General features: G+C 40.7%; 1 protein-coding gene across 1 annotated transcript in view; it reads right to left on the reverse strand.

Moving 5' to 3' along the window:
* Window positions 1-1,585: 1,585 nt before the first annotated feature.
* Window positions 1,586-22,123, reverse strand: part of LOC140923864 (phospholipid-transporting ATPase ABCA3-like) — a 35,927-nt gene continuing 15,389 nt past the window's right edge. The window contains exons 18-45 of the mRNA XM_073373875.1: window positions 21,866-21,955; window positions 21,085-21,269; window positions 20,026-20,131; window positions 19,620-19,699; window positions 19,062-19,345; window positions 17,336-17,524; window positions 16,723-16,808; window positions 15,905-16,172; window positions 15,489-15,614; window positions 15,011-15,127; window positions 14,100-14,270; window positions 12,674-12,784; window positions 12,173-12,273; window positions 11,368-11,436; window positions 10,996-11,134; window positions 10,269-10,340; window positions 9,701-9,793; window positions 8,938-9,025; window positions 8,720-8,823; window positions 8,136-8,165; window positions 7,263-7,420; window positions 6,771-6,837; window positions 6,208-6,311; window positions 5,998-6,090; window positions 4,857-5,047; window positions 3,964-4,157; window positions 3,106-3,231; window positions 1,586-2,388 (exon numbers count right to left, since the gene is read on the reverse strand). Coding sequence (XP_073229976.1) covers window positions 2,311-2,388; window positions 3,106-3,231; window positions 3,964-4,157; window positions 4,857-5,047; window positions 5,998-6,090; window positions 6,208-6,311; window positions 6,771-6,837; window positions 7,263-7,420; window positions 8,136-8,165; window positions 8,720-8,823; window positions 8,938-9,025; window positions 9,701-9,793; window positions 10,269-10,340; window positions 10,996-11,134; window positions 11,368-11,436; window positions 12,173-12,273; window positions 12,674-12,784; window positions 14,100-14,270; window positions 15,011-15,127; window positions 15,489-15,614; window positions 15,905-16,172; window positions 16,723-16,808; window positions 17,336-17,524; window positions 19,062-19,345; window positions 19,620-19,699; window positions 20,026-20,131; window positions 21,085-21,269; window positions 21,866-21,955 — 3,520 coding nt within the window. The 3' untranslated portion in view covers window positions 1,586-2,310. The remainder of the gene's footprint in view (window positions 2,389-3,105; window positions 3,232-3,963; window positions 4,158-4,856; window positions 5,048-5,997; window positions 6,091-6,207; window positions 6,312-6,770; window positions 6,838-7,262; window positions 7,421-8,135; window positions 8,166-8,719; window positions 8,824-8,937; window positions 9,026-9,700; window positions 9,794-10,268; window positions 10,341-10,995; window positions 11,135-11,367; window positions 11,437-12,172; window positions 12,274-12,673; window positions 12,785-14,099; window positions 14,271-15,010; window positions 15,128-15,488; window positions 15,615-15,904; window positions 16,173-16,722; window positions 16,809-17,335; window positions 17,525-19,061; window positions 19,346-19,619; window positions 19,700-20,025; window positions 20,132-21,084; window positions 21,270-21,865; window positions 21,956-22,123) is intronic.

Genomic DNA, 22,123 nt, shown 5'->3' on the forward strand with positions numbered 1-22,123 from the left:
AGCTGGATCGCTTTATCGCTGGATCGCTGTATCGCTGGATCGCTGAATCACTAGATCGGTTGATCGCTGGATGGCTGGATGGCTGGATCACTGAATCGCTGGATCGATGGATCGCTAGATCGGTGGATCATTGGATCGCCGGATCGATGGATCGCTAGATCGGTGGATCAGTAGATCGCTGGATCGCTGGATTGCTGGATCGCTGGATCACTGGACCGCTAGATCGGAGGATCAGTAGATCGCTGGATCACTGGATCGGTGGATCAGTAGATCGCTGGATCGCTGGATCAATGGATCACCGGATTAATGGATCGCTAGATCGGTGGATCAGTAGATCGCTGGATCACTGGATCACTGAATCGGTGGATCAGTAGATCGCTGAATCGCTGGATTACTAGATCGCGGGATCGCTGGATTGCTGGATTGATGGATCGCCGGATCGATGGATAGCTGGATCGGAGGATCGATGGATCGCTGGGTCGTTGGTTTAGTGACGCAGAACTAAAACGTTTGTTTTTGAATGAAAAATCCGATTGTTTTGCAGTCTACCGGGGAGAATAGTTACTTCGCCGTTCGGGTTTCTCTAGGATTTTTTTTATTGGGGTGATTTCAAGCCGTGGATGAAAATGCTTCAAACCTGTTAAACGATGCCGTAATATTGTGGGAATCTTATTATAGTTCGGTTTGTGCATCAAAGAAATCAAAGACCTTACTCCTGTCTCTTACCCAGTCTCTGTCTCTCGATGAAAATTTGCACGCAAAGAACGCAAAGGCTCATTTATCTTCTTACCATGTTCCCTTGGACTTCGTCACCAGTCCCTCGCGTATCGTTTGAGGAGGGGGCTGTACTTTACTCAATATTTAAGATTTTAAAAAGGAATTTTAGATTGGAATTCGAAGTCATTTGCGATAGTCTTCTTGTACTTCAGGTAACTGGGCGACTGACCTCCGAACATTCTACACATTTTTAAAACAAAACTTTACATTTCTAGGCTTTAATTCTTTGTATTTATAATGCACACTTCGTATTTCACATCTCATTTTATCTTACGTTTACTATTTCTACTCTTAGCTAACAAATGGTAAAACAGTATGTAGATACTGAACATTTTCCAGATGCAAATGAATACATGAAATGTTAACATTTCAAAATTCTTATCCCTAGATACATTTCCGGAGTAAAATATTTGATCGCACGTTTCATTAATTCGCGCTCTGCCGCGAAAATCCAAATTGCCTTAAAAAGTAGCGCGCGAAAGCTTGCACGCACTTCTTGTAAGGCAATACAAAGTGTCCACAACCAGCGACCAGCGCTTAAAGAAAACTATGTAAAGAAAAAATTCAATAAAAGCATTAATTCTAGACATAACCAAAGGCGGCCTAGATAAATGGATTGCACGATGGGTGAATAGTTTTTATACTACAAATATCATTCATTGCTGATTTGAAATCGCCTGGTGAATTTTACAATTGTTTTAGTAAGGACGAAACACATTCATAGAAATATGTGGAGTTTCTGACCCGTAGAATCTCAGATAAATAAACATAACTTTACAACATACCGCATGGCGAGGTTAAATAGTACTATCCTATAAATATAATTTATTACTGATAAGAGATCGCTTGGCTATTTTTACAATTGTTAGAACAGGAGTGAAGAAATTCATTATTCTAGGTGGAGAGGTTGCCACATAGATTCCATAATAAATACCATAAAATTCCGAAAATAAGGGCTTATATTTTTCAAAGGCCCTTTTTGAAGGGCTTATTTTTGGAGGGGCTTATCTACGGGAGGGAAATTTGCGTTTCAAAATAGATTGGGCTTTTCAAGTACTTGCAGGGACTTTTACATGAAGGGGCTTATTTTCGGAATTTAACGGTAACAGAGCAGCTTTAAAAGTATAACACCGGGTACTCAGACCGCCGCAACGGCTATCGTGACATGCATCTAATTTCTCTTTGAAATAACACTACCCAATCAAACGTAAAGCTCATGAGAAAATATGAAATAATCAACAAGTGATAAAGATCTTGATTGTTCAGTAAATTCTCCTTATCAGTGCCAAGGCAAAGTGTAAGGAGAAGAGTATATGAAAGAGTATATCAAAACTGATATTAGGGTGGGGTAGGGTTTAAGTTACGTTTTGATCAGTGCATATCGACATATGACCGAGCGAATTCATCCAAACTTGAATAACTGACAAAGTTGAAAGTCTAGAAGTTTTAAAAAATTTTAAATAAACCGATAATTAAAATATTCATGAGGTGATTTTTCGTCGGAATTACGTTTGGTTGACAATGAAAATTCTGTTAGGGCAGACATCCACATGTCTTTTTCACAGAGGTCCTTTCTTCTGAATGTTGTTCTTTAGCAAAGTTAATAAACACCTGTTTGAGATATACACAAAAAATGTCACCAATATTGTTCAGTAAATATACTTTGACGACGACACTGGTTTACATTTCTTCAAAGTTAGAGCAGCCATAAATAACATAATAAAAGTACTTAAGGAAAGTACTGCTCCGTAGATTTCATTTGAATGGTCACACTTAAGGATTTAATCCACACACAGCAAAGCTAGAACACCTTGTACAGCATAATAAACAGTACCACAGGAAAGTACTGTAGGATTTCATCCACGGACTCAAAAGTTTGAACCACCTTGTACAGCATAATAAACAGAGCCACAGGAAAGTACTGCTCAGTAGCTTTCATTTGAATGGTCACACAATAGGATTTCTTCCACAGACTCCAAAGTTAGAACCACCTTGTACAGCATAATAAACAGTATCACAGGAGAGTACTGCTATTAAAGTAGCTTTCATTTGAATGGTCACATCAAAGGATTTCATCCACAGACTCAAAAGTTTGAACCACCTTGTACAGCATAATAAACAGTACCACAGGAAACTACTTCTCAGTAGCTTTTATTTGAATGGTCACACAACAGGATTTCATCCACAGACTGAAAAGTTAGAACCACCTTGTACAGCATAATAAACAGCACCACAGGAAAGTACTGCTCAGTAGCTTTCATTTGAAGGGCCACGCGTTAGGGTGGTGAGGGACTTAGAAGTTCTAAATACATCATCTGGACCATTTACCTGTTCCAGCGTGGTTTGACTGACACTATAGTCAATAATATTTAGAGCAGCTCTGTTTCTCTCCAACTGTCCAAAGATGTACGACCAACTTAATCCCTCAGTCTCCACTTGGAAGTGAAGAACACCCTGGAAAAGCAACCAAAAAGAATGAGAATCCGTCTTTCATTAGTGTTCAGTTCCCGAAGTACTGTATTGTGAACTAAGTTCCTTTCAATTCCGATGAGATCGCGCAAAAACAAAAACGGCCTCATCGATTCACTTTATACTACTAAGGTTACAAAACGAGGGACATGGCCGCTGCGGGTTTCTATTCATAATATAGATAATTTATTGCAGGCATTAACAGGACCTCGGAATCATAGTCTCCAGGTTGCTATTACGCATGCACCGGACGTATGTAGCCATCTTTGTTTGGACTTACACTAAGAATGAATGGAATACAAAGAACGCACTCTGAAATGACGCGCGTCTGGACCTTCTATAGGGTGCTTTCCCTTTGTCAGAACTGATCGGCCGGAACATTCCCGTCGTAATTTGAATTTTCTCTTTAATCAACACTATCCAGCCAGATCAGATAAACTCTACATAGCTGGCACGAAGGAGATGGTTTCTCAGCAAAAACCTCTTGGAAAAAGCTATTTCATCGTCAAAATGACTGGCCCGGCCGGCCAGTTCCTGACTTTTGGAAAGCGCCCTTTGTCTCTTTATTTTATCACACGTGTTTTGACCATCTATCACGTGAATCTTATTTTTACAAAGCACAACGTTGGAGCCAAAACGTTTTGACCTTCGATCGATGTCGTCCGCACTCCTTAAGTTTTGGTGACTACTAGTCCCACATACAAAGGGGAAACTCACATTATGGCTTTCCAGAAGTCTTGCTCCAGGGAAAGTTTGAGCGACAAAGTTCTGTGCGTTGGTAACAGCCTCCATTAGTCCCCTGTCATAAATAATGCCGCTAAAGGTCTGGGCAGGAGGCTGATAGGTAGGAACTGGGACCGACGGTTGAATATCATGGCTACTGATACCTGATGGGGTACCATTGGTGGCAACTGAAAAACAGAGAGCAGGGTTTGATACAGCAAAAAACTCACCACATTGAAATTGCTTTACTGTGATCTTAACAACCATAAAAACGGCAAGTATTCACACGGGGGGACTTCCAAACAAAAGTGACAAGGATGCTCTTCATCTCGCTTAAGGGTGCAAATTGCAGATTTTGGTCTCACTAGTGCCTTTGGGACGGAAAGTCACTATATTTGCCCATTCAGGTATCGCTTAGGGCTGTGCATAAAGAAATTTACAAAAAATACCGTGACAATGACTTCACAGAAATCTAACTTTTAAAAAAGAACACAACGTCCCTGGCATTTATTTATTTAGATCCCTAACTCTTTGGGGTCATTTAGGGGTGAGTTTAAGCTTGAGCTACACCCACATTGGTCTCCCTTAGGGGTTTAATTTTAATTTTCTGATGAGCATCCCCGTCACTTTTATAATGGAGTCCCCCCAGGGTATTCACTTAGCAGGAGAGCTGTAACTCCCAATTCGCCAGTTGAGAGCCGAGAAAGAAACTGGGACGAGTTAACTTTCGCAAAGACTTCTGGGACTGTTACTAGGGACAGGGTAAAAAATTAGCCAATAGCTGACCGGCACGTGACCAGTAACGACCCCAGACACAACTGCGTGACGCATTTCGGCTCCAGTTCTCTTTTCGTTTCTAAACTGGCCAATAAGAAACTTAACCTCACCTTCCTGACGAGATTTGTCAGGCTCGTTGACTTCCGGTAGTTCAGACGTAGCTACTGGATTGCTGTAAACCATAGAGATAGGAGGCTGGCCAATGGGAACTCCTTCTGGATGAAAACCGTTTGCTATTGGTTGAGCATTTGCGGGCATAGAACTTGTAACTTTGATCATTAGAGTGTATCCTGTGCCAAACCTAGGAGGAAAAACAAAAGCATTATTTACTTGTTCATGTAAGAAAAAGGGACTGCCATTTTAAAGCCCGGTGGTCTTGAGGTTGTGGAGAGACTTGGTCGGTATTGTGTGGAATTGGGAGCAATAGAGCGTTTTCACTCACGTGGTCAGCATCTATGCAAATTTGTTGGAACAAAAGAAAGCTTTGGTACACCAACACGGCCGCTGTTTCATTGTTTTGGAACACCAATATGGCGGACGTGACGTCATGTGAAAACGCTCTATTAAGGTTTTTGGGAAGCTGCCCACCTACCCCTCCCATAACCCAACATTCTGCCCTAAGTGAGAAGTAGGTGTTATGTTGACTCAGGGGAAGGGTAGGTGGGCAGTTTCCCAGAAACCTTAATTGATAGGGAACGAAGAGCTAAATTTCGATATATTTAAATTCATAGTTGGTTTCGAGGCAAGGGGTGATAGAGCAAAATAAATCACTATTCATCCCTGAAACTCAAGGTGATTTCTTTTGTTTTATGTCTCACAGCCTAGGGGCCAAACTCGCGCAACCTCGAAATGACCAATAGAGGAGTAGATAGCGTGCCACAACGACGCTGCAATTTAGGGGGGAACAGCCTCCCGTCTCCCGCTCCTTTTTCTTAGCTTCCCTATTTCGCCCTTTATGGACTGCGAAATATTAAGCATTGTTGCAGAATTTTTCCCTATTTCTCTAACTTCCTACCCTTTTGGAACTCCCGCCTCCTACCTTTTTCTTTCCCGACTCCATTTCTCCCGGGCTCCCACCATGCTGTCCTCCCTCATAACTTTGTTTCTAAATCCACCAACCCAATGATAGCCCGCTGACAGAGTCGAGAAATTTAACATACCAGTAATTCTCCAAAGTTAACTAATTTCTATAACATGGATACGAACGCAAATTTAAAACAGTTTTCCGGTCGAGGGTTAGGAAAAGTTTACCTGCTCTTTAGATGCTGAGTGGAGCCAAGACATTTAAACTTTCCATTCACCATGATCGCCAGCCTTGTACACAGCGCCTCACATTCTTCCATGCTGAAATGAATAAACGAATAAACAAATAAACGAATAAATTAATAAACGACGTCGTGCGAGAAAATTAAAATGACTCTTATTGTATAATAAACCTCCTATAAGGAAAATGCAGCCTACCTATGGGATGTGAGCACAATGGATCGACCTCCTTTCATCACTGTCATCAACGAATCCCACAGGAAACGCCGAGCAACAGGGTCCATACCTGTGGTGGGCTCATCCTAAGGCATCAAAAACGTCCCTCAGTTCAACAAACATATTCTTCTTACCGGGGAAACATTTAATACTTTATCACTTGACCTCACAGGCAGGGTTTACGTAGTAACAAGTGACTGATTTCATGAGGGACTAGTCATGATCTGGTTTGTTGGGCAGCCCAACAAAGACGTTAGTAGATTCAATAGGAAAACTTAGGAGCGGTCAACTTTCTTGGGTAACAATACATTGTTTCCTCTGACGTTATCGTTTTTGCCATGTTGGCCGCTCAGTGACTTTTGGCGGGAAAAGTTTCGTTGTTGGATACCATGTGAGCTCGAAGTAGCCAATGAAAGCGTGCGCTGATAGGGAAGCCCTGTCTTGTTAAATGTCACGTGATACGAGCTAATGTTGGCGAACGTTTACTTATTTTTCGGGTCGATATGTTTAAATTTGACACTCAAAACAATTAGGTCTTAACTCACCAAAAACACAATGGGCGGGTTTCCAACCAGAGCTATTGCAGTGCTGAGCTTTCGTTTGTTTCCTCCGCTACAACATGAAAAATAAAAACCGTACTGACTACAATGACAAAAGCGTACGAAATAAGACGACGTCTGGTCATTGGCAACAAATATTCATCTCCACGCCTAAACGAACAAAAATAAAAACTGAATTGAAAGCAAGGAAGCTCTAGTTCATCAGTTTGAGCCTAGTGAACGATGAGGAATTAAACAAACTACAAGCCTGCCTTTCATTTAACGCGATGGAAATGCCTGTCTCATTCCTTCCCAAACTACAGTACGCCAGAGAATGCCTTAAATAAATTACGGACATGACGATTGCCCAATTTACACTAGATTGATTTGATTGATTATCCTCAGAAATAATTCCCCTAGGTTTGAGTCCGAGGCCATATCTTTGAAGTTCGCCAATTAAAAAACAAGGTAGAGAAAGGAGGCGATAATGTTAGTTACCTGTAATCTCCACACAGCTTATCAGCCCATTTAGTCAAATTCAGGTGCTTGATTGTACTCGACACCAAGTCATTGATTTTCGCTGGCTGCACTCCACGGAGATTCGCGTACATTGTAAGCATTTCACGACCAGTTAGTCGTTCGATCAGAGCGTCGAACTAAAAACAGAAATAACAGGTTTAATTAATTAATGTGCAAAGTAATAGTAATTCACTGGAACCTTAACAATACGGGCTTATCTCGCACAAAGACAAAACAGAGCCGACTGGCGGGTGTGTCTGTATTATAGTGGCAGAATAGGGCCATTTATACGAGGAAACATAAGACGCGTCTTAAATAAGACGCGAACTTTCCGTATAAACGGCACATTTCGTCTAAAATAAGACGCGGCTTAGCTAAGACGCGTCTTATTAGATAAGACATGCTCGTATAAATGGTACAGTTCGCGTCTTATGTAAGACGCGTCTTATTTTTCCTCGTATAAATGGCCCTAATATGTATTAAGTTTGGCACCATCGGGAATGAGAGGACTCTCCTTAAAAGGTGTGTTCATTAAGTGAGGTTGGACTGTATATCGCGGCAAAGTCACACAGGAACCAAAGAAGCCACACCCTTCCCTCTGAATGAGATGAGAAGAGTCCACTGAAAAGTTACCGCCCTTTAGTTCGTTTCCCATTATTATCACTATCATTATCCACTGATTAAGTGCTAGGGAAAGTATTATTACTTTATTCATTGGCTAGAGATGGTGTCCATTGCTTAGCGGTAACAACCTTTAGAACGTTTGGGGCAAGGAAGCTCTCATAAGGGAGCATTTCTTCGGTGAAAGGAGATGCACTTTCAAAAAAAAAACTATTAAGGTAAGGAACTTACTTGAGGGCAATAACCAATCCTTTGTTGAACCTAAAGTTAAACAAAACATATTAGTGAGGAATACGATCAGCATATTCATTTTGCCAAGAACATGGGTAGAAAAGAGGTCCGACATACCCAACAAAGCCAAAAATCAAGCGAAAGCGATAGTTTAGCCAGAAAGGTTTCATTTACATTGTTACAAATACCATTTTGTTTATTTTAAAAGTTACCGCTACAGTTCGTGTCTCAACTAAGGAGTCTTGGAACTTAGGGCGGTTCAACATGCGATGAATGATCAGATCCATATATATTTACAGTTTTATGAAAACTTTGCCAGCTATTTCTGGTCACAAAAACAATAAACTTCAGCTGCTGCCTTTCCACTTGCTTGTCAACGGCAGTTCTCTGTGTTCTCTCGGCCTCTTTGTTGTATGAATATTCGACTGGTTAAGGACTACATGGGATTTCGTAGCCTGTAAGCAAGTTCGGGGCAAATGTTTTTGAGCCCGCTCACAGGCTAGGAATATCGAAACAAGACCTCCTGAATAGACGTGGTACAATCTCAGTCGTGCGAATTGTACATAGGATTTCTTTTTACACACCTCTCTTAAATTTGTCCGGATGTCGTATCCATCCAGGAGGGCTGTCCCTTCAGTAATGCTCAAATCTCCGGTCAACATGCTGAATGTTGTTGTCTTTCCCGCTCCTATTAATAAAGGAAGATTCACTTTTGAGTGCGGGACTCGAAATTCTTAAGAGTCTTTCTATTCAAATCAATTTCTAAGGGTAAAAAAAGTACAAAAATGCAACCGCATCTTACCATTTATTCCTAGCAGGCCAAAGCACTCTCCACGAGGAATTCCCAGACACAAATGATCAACAGCAGTGACTCGTGTACCTCCATACACCTGAACATGGCATCAATTATTAATGCATCAAAGGATCATCTTCAATTGACTGTCAAAAGTATCTTCGTGTTTGCTTGGGTTCTGTTACGCTATGCGGTTGGTTAAAAAAACTCGCGACCTTTTTAAAGCCAATCAGAAAACCCGAACAAATAACGACCAGGCCCGGGTTGCTCGAAGCATGGTTAGTGCTAACCAGCGTTAAATACCATGGAAACCTATACATTTTGATACCCCTTAACCAACGGTTAGCGCTAACCAGGCTTCGAGCAACCGGCCCCTGACCACACGCGTTTTCCCGCCAAAAAACCGAACCAACAGCGACCTGACCGCATGCGTTTTCCCGCGCTTAGTAGGCATTCAAACTGTGATTGGTTAATTTGTCTGTCAGCTCTTACTGCGATTGGCCAGAGTAATAATCATGATGCTTCGGTTTTTGAATTCAGACGTCAAACCGCTCCAAAAGTTACGAAGGATCTTCGGAGACTCTTATTGATTGCCACGAGACAACCGAATGTATTTCGGGCATTTTATCGGGTCATTATATTGGAATTTTTTTTGAGAACACGGTATTATCGTAAAAATAGTCGCAAAGGAAGTGTTCCCTAAGTAGTGTTATTATGTGTCAATTTGCTATGTTAAGTATAAGCGTCGAATACCGTTGTTGTGTACTCTCACCTTCGTCAAATCTCTCAACACAACCGCCTCCTTTTGGCACCCTTCTGGCGTCATGTTGTTAATACGCGTGCGCTCACTGCTGACATCCCCATCCTGAAGACCAATGACATTGATGAATGAATTATTTATTTCATTTATTGAAATCCAGGCATAGCACACAGAACGAGGAAACCAGGATTACGTAGAGGTGAGAGCTCTCGCCTCCCTTCAGTGTGGCCTGGGTTCAAATCCCATACGCAACACCATATATGGGTTGAGTTTGTTAGTGGTTCTCGCCCTTCAAGGGAGGTCACAAGTTTTGGGACACTACACCTGTATTTGTAAACTGTGGCCCCCTCCCATACAGATAAATAACAACCGATCAAGAACCCAACTCGTGGTTGATATCATATGATTTTGAGGCAACGGAGAAAGTAACTATTGTCACACACACGATTCTAAAGTAAAAATGAAGAAAGTAGCTTGGGTCAAAACGGGTGGATTTGTGATTTTTCGACTTGTACCTCCACAACAAAATTAGGAAGTGACCTGTAAAAGGATTTTACTTTACATGTTTTTCCACACAAACCTCGTTTCTTTGCTGATTTGACTGGAACTCTCCACTCGGCGTTTTCAACCTGCCTCCAAGGAAAAACTTCACCTAATATACAAAACAATGAAAGTTGATGCTTAAAACTACAGTAACAACTTGACCAACCGCATTTTCTTGGTAGACACATCTCCTGAAATGTTGTCGTCATTCTGGTCCATTTTTACGACATTTTCAATACGTTTTGTAAATTAACATTGTGTTGGTAATATATTAAACTATGAATGGGTAAAGTAACTTTTAGCTTCTGTAAAATTTCTCTCGTTTGACGAAGCTGAATAAAAGGACGACCTACAAAACTGCATTTGTGCGATGGCGTCATTTTACTACTACTACTACTACTTCTTCCAGAATCCATTTTGGTTTTGCTTTCATGTGCCCATTTGCTAATCCCAAGGAGGTTCAAAAACCAAAAGCCCTAATTTGCACAGAAAGCAAAACCCTGAAGGATTCTCACTTATGTCCAGAAATAAAAGCAACGGCGAAAATGGTGAAAAATCGCCAGAGGGCTGGCGATATCCAGAACAACTACTTTCAAAGGGCCCCTTCGCCATCTTTGGTAACAATTTGGCGATCGTTCGCCATTTTTGCTAAACCCTTTGCTTCGTCATCGCCAACGCGTGCATTTTTGGACATATCTCAGGATTCTGACCGTATTGGTAAAATGACGTCATCGTGCAAATGGCCTGTTAAATGGTATTCTTACCTCAATCAAAAGAACCAGAATAAACAGAACGACTGACTCAATGAAAAGATACAGCGCCATCTGACCGATACCAGGTCGCTCCCAGTCCAAGCCATGATCAGTGTATTTTACATTTGACACTTCGCATCGGAGACTAGCCCTAGTGAAAAGAACACAGGATTTTGTTATTAACCTGCAGCCTCATCCCCAGGGCAATTCGCGCTATGTGAACGAGTGGAGGAGGCGTGGAACCGAGCGTGACGTGACATCCGAAAAAACCGGGGATGACTGGGAACTAGTTTGGTTTTACAACCATGGAAAACAGGAAGACTCGTGCTACAACTAAGAACAAGGCATAGAATGTGTATACTGTATATACTGTCAGTAACTTACACTGGTGATTCATTGCAGACTTTTCGGAATCCATAGTTTGCGTTCAGATCCACAAAGGCGTACGCAAGCCTGTGAACAACAACACATGATTAACCCTTCAAACCCTTACATCAAAATTGAAAACCTCATATGTCGCCCCATATATTTCCTGTAGAAGTAGTTGGATTTGAAGAATTTGTTCAAGTACAGTAAAAACCTACGAGTAAGAACCTAAGATTTAAGAACCTGTTAGGCTAAAATTTGCAATTTAGACCCCCTCTATATAAGAACCTCTTTAGCCTAAAATTTGGAGAAAGGTTCTTATATAAATATTGTTTGATTGAGGTCACTGAGAAAATGTTTATAATATTGTGTTTTACAGCACAATCATGTATATAAAGTTGTTTTGACTCAAGAAATTAAAATTCATGTGAGAATAGATCTCTATTATGGTCATATCAAAATACAAGCAACATTAGGTATGCAAATTTAAGGATGCTGATCACTAAAATCTTCTTAGCAACGACTGAATTTTTGGGAAGAAATTAAGAACCTATTAAGAACCTAGATAGCCTAAATTTATGTTTACCATCATTTATGTAAGAACCTGTTAAGGCTAACCCTGGAAAATGTAGGTTCTTACTCGTGGGTTTTTACTGTATCAATTAAATTCAACTTCTGCGATGATGTCCTCAATTCTTATGACCGCTCTGTTTAGGAGAAATTAAATTTGATGCTGATTACTCTTAGTGCGTAAAGGATTAAGAAATTGTATTCTTAAAAAAGAGTGAAATGGCTGCTCAACAAAGCACAGAGAAAAACGTACGTGTAAGTGGGGACAAGCATGAAGATGTAATGCAAAACGTCCGCTTCGTCCTTGAGATCTATTGTTGGCACTTGTAAGACGAACACTGTGATCAACATTGCCTGTGGAAATAAAAAAAAAAACAGAAATTGTCAGCTAACACAAAAAATGCCGTCTGTCACTGTAGTTTGATTTTAGCTAATTTCTGTGATCATTTTATTTTTTGCTAATGTTGACAAATGCGTGATTTAGACCTCTTCATTTTGAACCCTGGCCTTCGTCAACATCTGATCAGTTTGAGCCGGTTACTCCAAGAGTGAAAAATGGTGTCTCAAGTGGTTACTCTAACTTCCGGGTTTGTGGACAAAAACCTGTGATGTGACCATTCAAATAAAACCTCTTTAGTAGTACTTTCACATGGCGATATATTTTATTTAGGGTCTACAAAGACAAAATTTGGAAATTTTATTGAATTTTGACTTAAACCACTTTGGGTGTGAATGGGCTCAAACGTTTACTCACCAGGCTGAGTATGGAGAGCACGAACACAATCAGTACATAGCCAACCAGCGGGGATTTGAATATGAAGGACAGGCAGTAGACAAATGGCAACACACAGAGACCAAAGAGTATCTAAGGACAACAATAAAAAATGATTCAGTAAAGAACTTTAGTGAAGTGTACAATACAATACAATATTCTTTATTTAACGAAGGTGACGTAATAACCCAATGAGTTATCTAACTTACGGCCTTCACAACAATACAAAATACACATATAAAAACAATGCCTAATCAGTAATATACGACTACAACAAGAGAAAAAAATAGAACTAGACAAATGTATGGTTTAACATAGATATAAGATGATATAAACTAATTACCTTCTAATACAGTTACAATAAAGAGAAAAACGACAATCATAACACATTAATTCTTCAAGATGAGAAACATTACTAGCACACTAAAGGAATAAGATAAAGAGTTTAGTTTAGTTTAGTTTTTAAGAGTAATGGAGTGTGGCGTAGCGTGGCGTGTCGTGGCGTAGCGTGACATGATGTGGTGTGGTGTGACGCACCAAGGGGCGGTGTGATGTTGTGAAGTATAGTAAATTGCTGTGTTCGGTGGCGTGGCGTAGTGTAGTGTAGGGTGACATGACAAGGTGTGGTGTGACGTGCTGCACTGAAAGTACTCTCACGACTCCTCAGTTCAAACCATTGACAGTATGATGTGGTTGGTTTGGTTTTGACTAGCACGGTGTGGCGTGACGTAGTGTAGTGAAATGTGGCGTGACAAGGTGTGGTGTGGTGTGACGTGCTGCACTGAAAGTACTCTCACGACTCCTCAGTTCAAACCATTGACAGTATGATGTGATTAGTTTGGTGTTGGGTAGCACGGTGTGGCGTGACGTAGTGTAGTGAAATGTGGCATGACCAGGTGTGGTGTGGTGTGACGTGCTGCACTGAAAGTACTTTCACGACTCCTCAGTTCAAACCATTGACAGTATGATGTGGTTAGTTTGGTGTTGGGTAGCACGGTGTGGCGTGACGTAGTGTAGTGAAATGTGGAGTGACAAGATAGGTAGTAGTGAGACTTGCCTCTGTGTGATGTGATACAGTGTGGTATGGCGGTATTGTGTAGTTTGGTATGGTGTGACGTTGGATGGCGTGACGTGGTGTAGTGTACTATTGCCTTACCGCTGTGGTGTGGTGCGGTGTGGTATGGACTTGTGTGGTATAGTGTAACGTGGAGCGCTGAGGTTCAGTAAAATACAGGGTGGTCATAATATAGTGTAGAGCGGTGCAGTTGGGTTCGAGGTAAGTGGGATTTAGTGGTGTACTGCGTTGTCGTATAACACAGAGAAAAGCGACGTAGCGTAAAGTAGTGATGTTTTGAGTGGTGTAGTTACTGCTATTTCAGTACTGTGGTCGTGCCGTGTTTGTACTCACAAGCATAAGGAAGACAATTCCCAACTCATCCTCATAAGACTCCACTTGAAACGCGGCAAACAAGATAAGAATTCCCAAAGCAGGAACTAAGTAGTTGATAAAATCCCAGGTGTAAGTAGCGAACCAGTAGCTAACCACATCCACACCACTGACAAACTGAAGATGCTTGGCCTGAAATAAGTGTATGACGCAAAAGAAATTAAACACATTTTAAAGTTGCGTTAGAGCGCTGCATTAGATCCTCCACATCTAAAACCGATTTTATCACAAAAGGACAAGATTCTCCACTTTAGAATCTCTAGGGAGAATGGATACAAGGTTTAAACGCAGTGAATTCTGGGATCGCTTGGGTGAACAAGCGTTAGTTATGATTGGTCGATGGTATCCAAGGCAACCATTAACCAATCATAACCAACGCTTATCCACCCAAATGGTCCCAGAAATCGTTGCGCCGAAAGCTTGTACCAGTTTCCCTTCTAGTTTCTGGAATGGGAAATTATCCAACGCTGATGGGTGAGATAGAGGGTACTTTTCTAAATTGAGCGCATTTTTGGTAAACAAGAGAGGGTACGATTTCCGTGTGATTCCTTTAAATGATGCACTGGTGATGACATGAGGACAATTACGAATTAGTTGCACTTGTGTTTTCAAAGTTTTCCGAACTATCCGAGTCGCGAATTTTTGAAAACTTCAGCCTCATGGATTATGTATGTCTCATAAAAGCCAAAATAAATAAAAAATACACTGCGGAACCAAAAAAGATTTGCACTCTGCGCAGCGATCGTGTGAAGTGAAATGGAGTGCGACTGGAAAGCGAGAATCTTTACAACTCATTTCGAACTGCAAGGCACAAAAAAACTTATGTGTTAAACCTGAGCATTGTTAGTCATTTTGCAGTTATATGGTTTTACCTTGGAAACTCTCTCCTGTACAATGAATGTGACGAAACTGGCAGACATGAAGGCCATACCTAGTGCAAGGAAGATGGCAAGCAGAAGAGCAGAAAAATCACTTGTGACATTGTCAGCCTAGAGAGAAAAAAACAGAGTGAAATAAAGAATCTTTCGGCAAAACAATTTCCGAAATATCGCTTCAAATTATGAAAGACTAGTACAGCGAAATCTCTCTTAACGGTACGGCGGAAACCTAAAGTTTGTTCAGTCATGGTAATCGCTTCGTGCGATAACAGCGCTTGCGATGTAAAATTCGTTTTTATTTTTTATTGAAAGAGGTCAAGTCCTCTCCCGACTGTCGCGTTTTCCCGCCAAAATGACGCTGGTTTACGCGTGCGCACTACTTAGTATTGAGAAAATTTCGTTCTCATAGTCGTCCTCGGATTAAATCTAAAAGGGTTCTTATGTCAACTAAGAAGTGTGCTTGAGAACTAACCTTGTTTTTAATGGTGTTTGGTAGAGGGTAGTTAGTAGCCTCAATACTATATGAGTCGTCACCCATTGCATCTGTCAGTAGAATGTTACTCATAGCACTTAATGCTTCTGCTATGGTGTGATATCCCTGCGATAAAACAACATCAAACCATTATCACATTGCCATTACCGTATAGGCTTGATTTCCGTCGCTCTTATTCCTCCTCGATAAGGAGAAGAGCGCGGGCTCATTTTCCGACCAGCGGCTGGAAACCTAGCCTACTGTGGGATCAGTCAGTTTACGCTATCTATTGCACAGTTGCTGGGCGGGCGTGAAGTCTTAAAGAGTAAACTTAAACGAAAGTTTAAGTACAAAATTCGCATAACGATCTCTTAGGAGGAAGAACTACCAGTCTCAAAGAAAAACACTGACTTTACCTCGTTACTGTACCAGAGTGTGGTTTCTGTATCTGGCCTTTTCTCGGCTGGAATCATACCCTTGTTGTTCGTCATGTTCGACATGTTGGTAGACATGGGCGGAATCTGGGGTGCTAATGAGAATCCGGCAACATACACGTTGAAGTAGTTTGAGGCGTTGCTTTGTTCGAGGACATATTCAGAGAAGTAGGTGTTGAGATTTTTCAGGTTAGTACCAGGGCACCCAACTGCTGAGCAAGTTTTGTCTTTGTCAATTTCGTACCCTGATCTGAAAGAAGGCAAGGAAGAAAAAATATGTTTCCTTCTGTTCAGGCTTCACGGGAGTGGGGTGGAAAGTTTTCTAGGACTTTAAGTTGGGAGTGGGGTAGGGTGGAAAGTCTGCTAGAACTGTTGGTTGGGAATTGGGGTGCAGACCTTCAGATAAGGGGGGGGGGGGCGTTGGAGGGGGCGATCATCCAGACCCTGAGACAAGGGGGGCGGTCTCGGGCCTCAGTTTGGTCTAAAAATAAAGGGGGGGGCCTCTTCTGGATCCGCCACTGGGTAGGGTGGAAATTCTTCCATGGCTGTGGGTTGAAGGTGGAGTGTGGTTTGCCTTCAACCCCCTGCACCACCCCAGACGTTACAACTTCAAGAACATTTCAAGGCCAGGGGGCGTAATGACTTCACACAGCACAAGAGTTACGTCATGAAGCCAAAATGGCCGCCAACTTGGATTTCTATATTTTCAGAAAAGAGCCAAACGTTCCTATTGCATACTTGGAATGGATCTACACGTGAACTATTCCGTTACGAAAAGGAATAAAAATAACAATACTTACACGTTGGCAAGAATGCATTTGGGGCAATCCTTGTAGCCGAAGTTAGAATCTGAACATTGATCTGGCTTAAGATCCTGACTGATGAACTAAGAAGTACAAATGAGATGAAATTAATCATGTGCAACTCGTGAAAAAATGGACACATGCAAATTTTACATTACAGTGAATGAACTCTTGATTTTTCGCAATGAAGATTTAGGTTTTGTTCAAGTCGAAAATTAGGGAGTTTAAACAATTACGACGAGAACGTCACTCAAAGAGTGAATTTGCCCGTTTCAAACTTTATTACTATTTCTCCATTTCATATAAAATTGTCAAGTGTTGGGGAATTTTTCTGTAGTTGATTCTGAAGGACTGTATCTAAGTTTAGAAAAAGAAAGTGAAAATTTTTGTCCTTGTGTTTACGTCCTCCATAAAACGTAAAACTAGGAAGTTTCATGTCATAGTCACAACACGTGCAAAGTTTTTGCTTTGCCAATCTAAAACTAGTGCTTATTTGCCGTTGTCGTTGCCGTCGCCGCCGTCGTTGCTTAAGCTCTCTATTTCTTCCAACTTAAGCTATGAGAATCTTTTAGGGCCAGTAAGGAGATTTTGTGTGTTGATAGCTACTCACAAGAGACTTGCACTTGGAATTGAGCACGTAGAACTCATAGTTGCAGCATGCTTTAGATTCATTATCATACTGGGTGAACGTGTTTCTGACTGTTATATTGTTGCCTTGGTTACCATCACGGATGTTATACACTTTTGACGTGATGTCCAGTACGTCTACCTTAACACTCTTGAGGTAGTTGCTAGCGTTCTGCGAAATAAAACAAACGTTTATTTTTAGGCTCATTTTTAAAACTAGCCTGCAAAGACAAATTTCTCATCGCCCCCTGCCGGTGACATCCAAAATGAACTCTCTGAGTGGAGAGCATTGTCAAATATTTTAGTCGTTAGGCGTAAAATGGAAATTTTTTTAACCGTTATTCGTAAACAAGGGCAACCGTAATTTTCGTTTTTTTTTCCTAAATTTGTCATGAAGAGGGTGTCAATAGGTTGATTTAGCAACAGAACGGGAACGTCAGTTGACGACGGCGCGCGCAAATTAAACAAGTGGCTTGACCAATGGCAGAGCGGCAAATTGGGGACCGGAAGTCGTGTTTAGTCCTTTCCGCGCGCTTTCCCGTCGTCAACTGACGTTCCCGTCCTGCTAAATCAGCCTATTAGGACTTCGGGTGAATCGTCTCGACTCTCGTGGTTGATGGCCCCATATCTGAGCCTTTGTTTTCCAGTCTGCAAACGTTTTTAGAAAGATAAAACGAAAAACTGTTTTAAGTATTTATAGTCGCAGCCTTAACGCGCTATAGTTTTTAACACACAAACTTTATTCTAGAACTTCTACAACTGGTGCAGGGAAACAAGTGAACCGATGGGAAGTATAACGAAGTATAGCGAAGTATAGCGGTACTGAAAAATAACAATTAAACAAATACAAAGTCAAGATAAAACAACCTACAAACTGAACGAAAGCAATAAGGCAGTCTAGAAATGCGAATGAAACAAACGAGATACTTACAAGACGATAGCGAGATAAGGACGAAAAACTAGGACGAGCAAAAACCCAAACATTAAACTGTAAACTGGACCAAGCGCAACTAAACGAAGAACTGACGCGAAAAATTACAATAAAAGCTAAATATACGATATGCAGAAAAATCCTACCACGAAGGACAAAGCTACGCGGACAATGAAAAACTAATGAACCAAACAACAGCACTAAAGGCGCGAACACGAAAATAACTAAGAACGCGGCGAACATAAAATACTATAAAGGTAACGGAAAACATTCCTGGCGCTTACAGTATTACTAGGTGTCGGGCACCGGAGAGTCAGGCGCGTGAAACCGCGCTGCCGATACTTTCTTTGATATTTTCATCAAACGAACGAATTCCTTGTCAAATCAAGCGGATTCCAGCTGAGATTTTTCTAATAATGGAGAAGATGAGTAGCAAACCGTTGAGAAACAACAAAAGTAAGGAAACTGAACAACAAAAAAAGAGGAAGTTGTTGCCTATTTCACTGACAGCTCTTCTTCCTTTTTTTACATATTTTTTTTAATCTGAAAAACTATCGCATTGATAGTCGTTCTGTCACTAAGGTTTTATGTTTTCTGTATACTCTGCACTCAAGCATGTAATTAGTAATCTAGCTAAAGGCTTCCTTCTCATATTTGCTCACAATTTAATTAACAACTTTTGTTCAGTTTGTTTAATGTCATGTAATGAAAGTGACTAAACAAACGAATAAAATTAAAAAAATTAAAAATAAATACTGCCCAGAGCTACATTGGGTACCTTCAAGGTTCCTTGTTTTACATCAGAGCTTACGTTCCTGTAGTCTGCAAAGAATGCTTTGGTGAAAACGTCATCAACGCTCAAATTAGAGAGCTTCAGAACACGTGGCGGATCATTCGTTCGCGTGGGAATTGATGTAATAAGTAACAAGCCAAACAAGACCATAAGAAGAGGAAGAACAAGTTGAGTAATGATGGCCTTCTTATCACGCTTGGAATTCAGGAACCTTTTCAAAAACATAGCTTTGTACTGCTGCCATTTCAAACTTAAGCCTGTTTGTAGCCCTAGCAGAAAGAAAAGAAAATAATACTGGTTAATCATAAACCATAACTCGATGGCTTAACGATCAGAATGTCATTAACGCCACGTATGTGTTTGCCTTAGTATGTAAGGGGTCCAAAAAAGAGGATACAAAATCTAAACATTACATATGCAGTCTCTAGAAACACTGTAAGCGATGGTAAAACCACTCGAAACTAATTCTAGCAAAGCTTCCGTCCCCCACCTTTTGTAAAATGGGGTAAAGCCCTGGGGACAAAAACACGCCGAATACTCTACCTCCTCCCTGAGGATCTTCAACTTCAGCAATGTTTACAATTTGTTGAGCTTCTTGGCCAGCGATATTGTGATCATGGGCTCTAGAAATACAATAGTTAATCAACGAGTTTAACAATGGCAAAACGTCTGTGTGTGACAAACATGACAGGGCTATTACTTGCGTGTTTTGTAGTGATCTTTACTTAAAATTAACGATTTCTGGTGTTTTAAAAAATGGTGTGTTTAAAGGAAGGGGAAAATTGGCGGAAAGTTTTTTTCAAACAATTTTTGTCACGTTTGACACACAAGGTTTGCCGTCTTCTTCCCTTGCCCTTCCTGTTGCACAAATTTTTTTTTTAGTTCGCTGTTTCAAGTATAGGAAAACCGTCAAAAAAGAAGTGGTAGGAAGTTAAACAGCGTCACTTACAAATCATCCACAGTTTTCTCGGCCCCTTCTCCGACCTTCATAAAGACTTCTTCCAATGTTGTAACCGACACTCCAAAGCTAGCAATTCCATATTCTTCCATCTTATCTGGAGGGTAAAATGATGCAACAAGAACAACCCTTGTAAGAGCTCTTGCAAGGATCTCTTGTGGTTGGTCAGTTCTGAATGCTATTTTAAAGCTAGGAATTTCATTTTTCTTTTCTTTTTTTTTTTGCAAGTAATATACAATATAGTGAAACACAATTCACATTCACAGTTCTGGTTGTCATCGATATTGGAGACTTTTAGATTCGGTCACGAGATTAGACTAAACGTTTTTTCGCATATTCTCAAAAAATAGACACTCCGGAAGGCTTCATTTTGCCTTTTTTTGTTATTAAAGTAGTTTAAGCTCCCTCCGTTGATAACCTGTTTCCGTCACTACGACATTCTCATTAAAACCCGTAATAGACTGCCGATGGTTATCGCTTTTTCCCGCTAAAATGACGCGGGTTCACGCGTGCGCACTATTAATAGTACATGTATTGAGAAAATCTCGTTCTCTTAGTCCTCCTCGTCTTAGAATCTAACGGAGGTCTCTTAATAAATAGAGACCTTCAGATTCCACGACGAGAACGACTACGAGTACGAGATTTGATTCAAAGTTTTTTCGCGTATTGTCAAAAACTAGATCCCACGACGAGAACGACTACGAGTACGAGATTTGATTTAAAGTTTTTTCGCGTATTGTCAAAAACTAGAAGTCCCGGAATTTTTCATTGTTCTTTTTTTCACCAGAAAAGTTAGCACTGTTATCGTCATTGAAGGAGGCTAAGACCTTCCCGATTGCAAAATGCTAAAACGTCTAACATTTGATACCTTGTTCTCGCTCTTCTTAAAACTCGTAATAGAATGACGACCGCTACCACTTTTTCCCGCCAAAATGACGCTACCTCACGCGCGAGCACTACCTAGTATTGAGAAAATCTATAACTCGTAGTCGTTCTCGTCTTAGAATCTTAAGGTCTCTAATAAATGACTTTTTCGAGACTGCAACTTACTTTCTATTTCCTGGAAGAGAGTCTCGAAGCCATTGGAATGCTCACTGCTCAGGACAAACTCCATTTCAGCACCCACGCTACTGAGCAGCTGAGCATCTGGCACGTGATTGACGATCAAACTTGTCACTGAATTTTGATTACATTCCTCCTTCTTTACTAGCGTCAAGTGGTATCCAACACCATACCTACGTGCAAATGCGAAATAAATTCCATGTCTGATAAGTAAGTGTGAAATAAGTTACACATCTGTTGAGTATGTGTGAAATAAATATCATATCTAATAAGTAAGCGTTATTCCATTCTTTGGAAAAGCCAAAATTTAGAATTCCAATGTTTGGAAACGCCAAAAATTCAGACTTCCAATGTTTGGAAAAGCCAAAATTCAGAATTCCAATGTTTGGAAAAGCCAAAATTTAGAATTCCAATGTTTGGAAAAGCCAAAAACCAGAATTCCAATGTTTGGAAAAGTCAAAATTCAGAATTTCAATGTTTGGAAAAGCGAAAATTCAAAATTCCAATATTATTGTAAAAGCCAAAATTCAAAATTGCAATGTTTCGAAAAGCCAAAATCAATTTTACCTTGAGATTTCTTCCGTCAATACAAGACGAGACAATATTTCAATTGGGGCTATCGGTTTTGAACAAGTTAGTATGGCAGTCGAAAACGCATCAAAAACGCTAGTGACCAATACGGTTTCTATGACACGTAAACACATTACTGTGAACAGGGCCTTAGGCTAGAAGAAAAATACAGTGAGTCATAAGAATCCCCAACTCGTACCTGCTCTTTAAGAACAAGGAACTTCCACAGCACCTCAGCTGTCCATCAGCCATGATAGCAATCCGGTCACCAAGAAAATCTGCTTCATCCCTTAAAATGTGTCAGTAATAAAGTCACAACGATAATAATTACCCACAATGATCTTTTATGATAGCACTACTGCCTTCGCCTCCTCAGAAAAAATAAGGGAATTGGAGCCTAGATGAGTACAGCAATTTTTTTCAGGGTTCGTTACCGGGGACGCGCCAGTCAGCTATT

This window comes from Porites lutea, chromosome 14, assembly GCF_958299795.1.
Source record: "Porites lutea chromosome 14, jaPorLute2.1, whole genome shotgun sequence".
NCBI lineage: Eukaryota > Metazoa > Cnidaria > Anthozoa > Scleractinia > Poritidae > Porites > Porites lutea.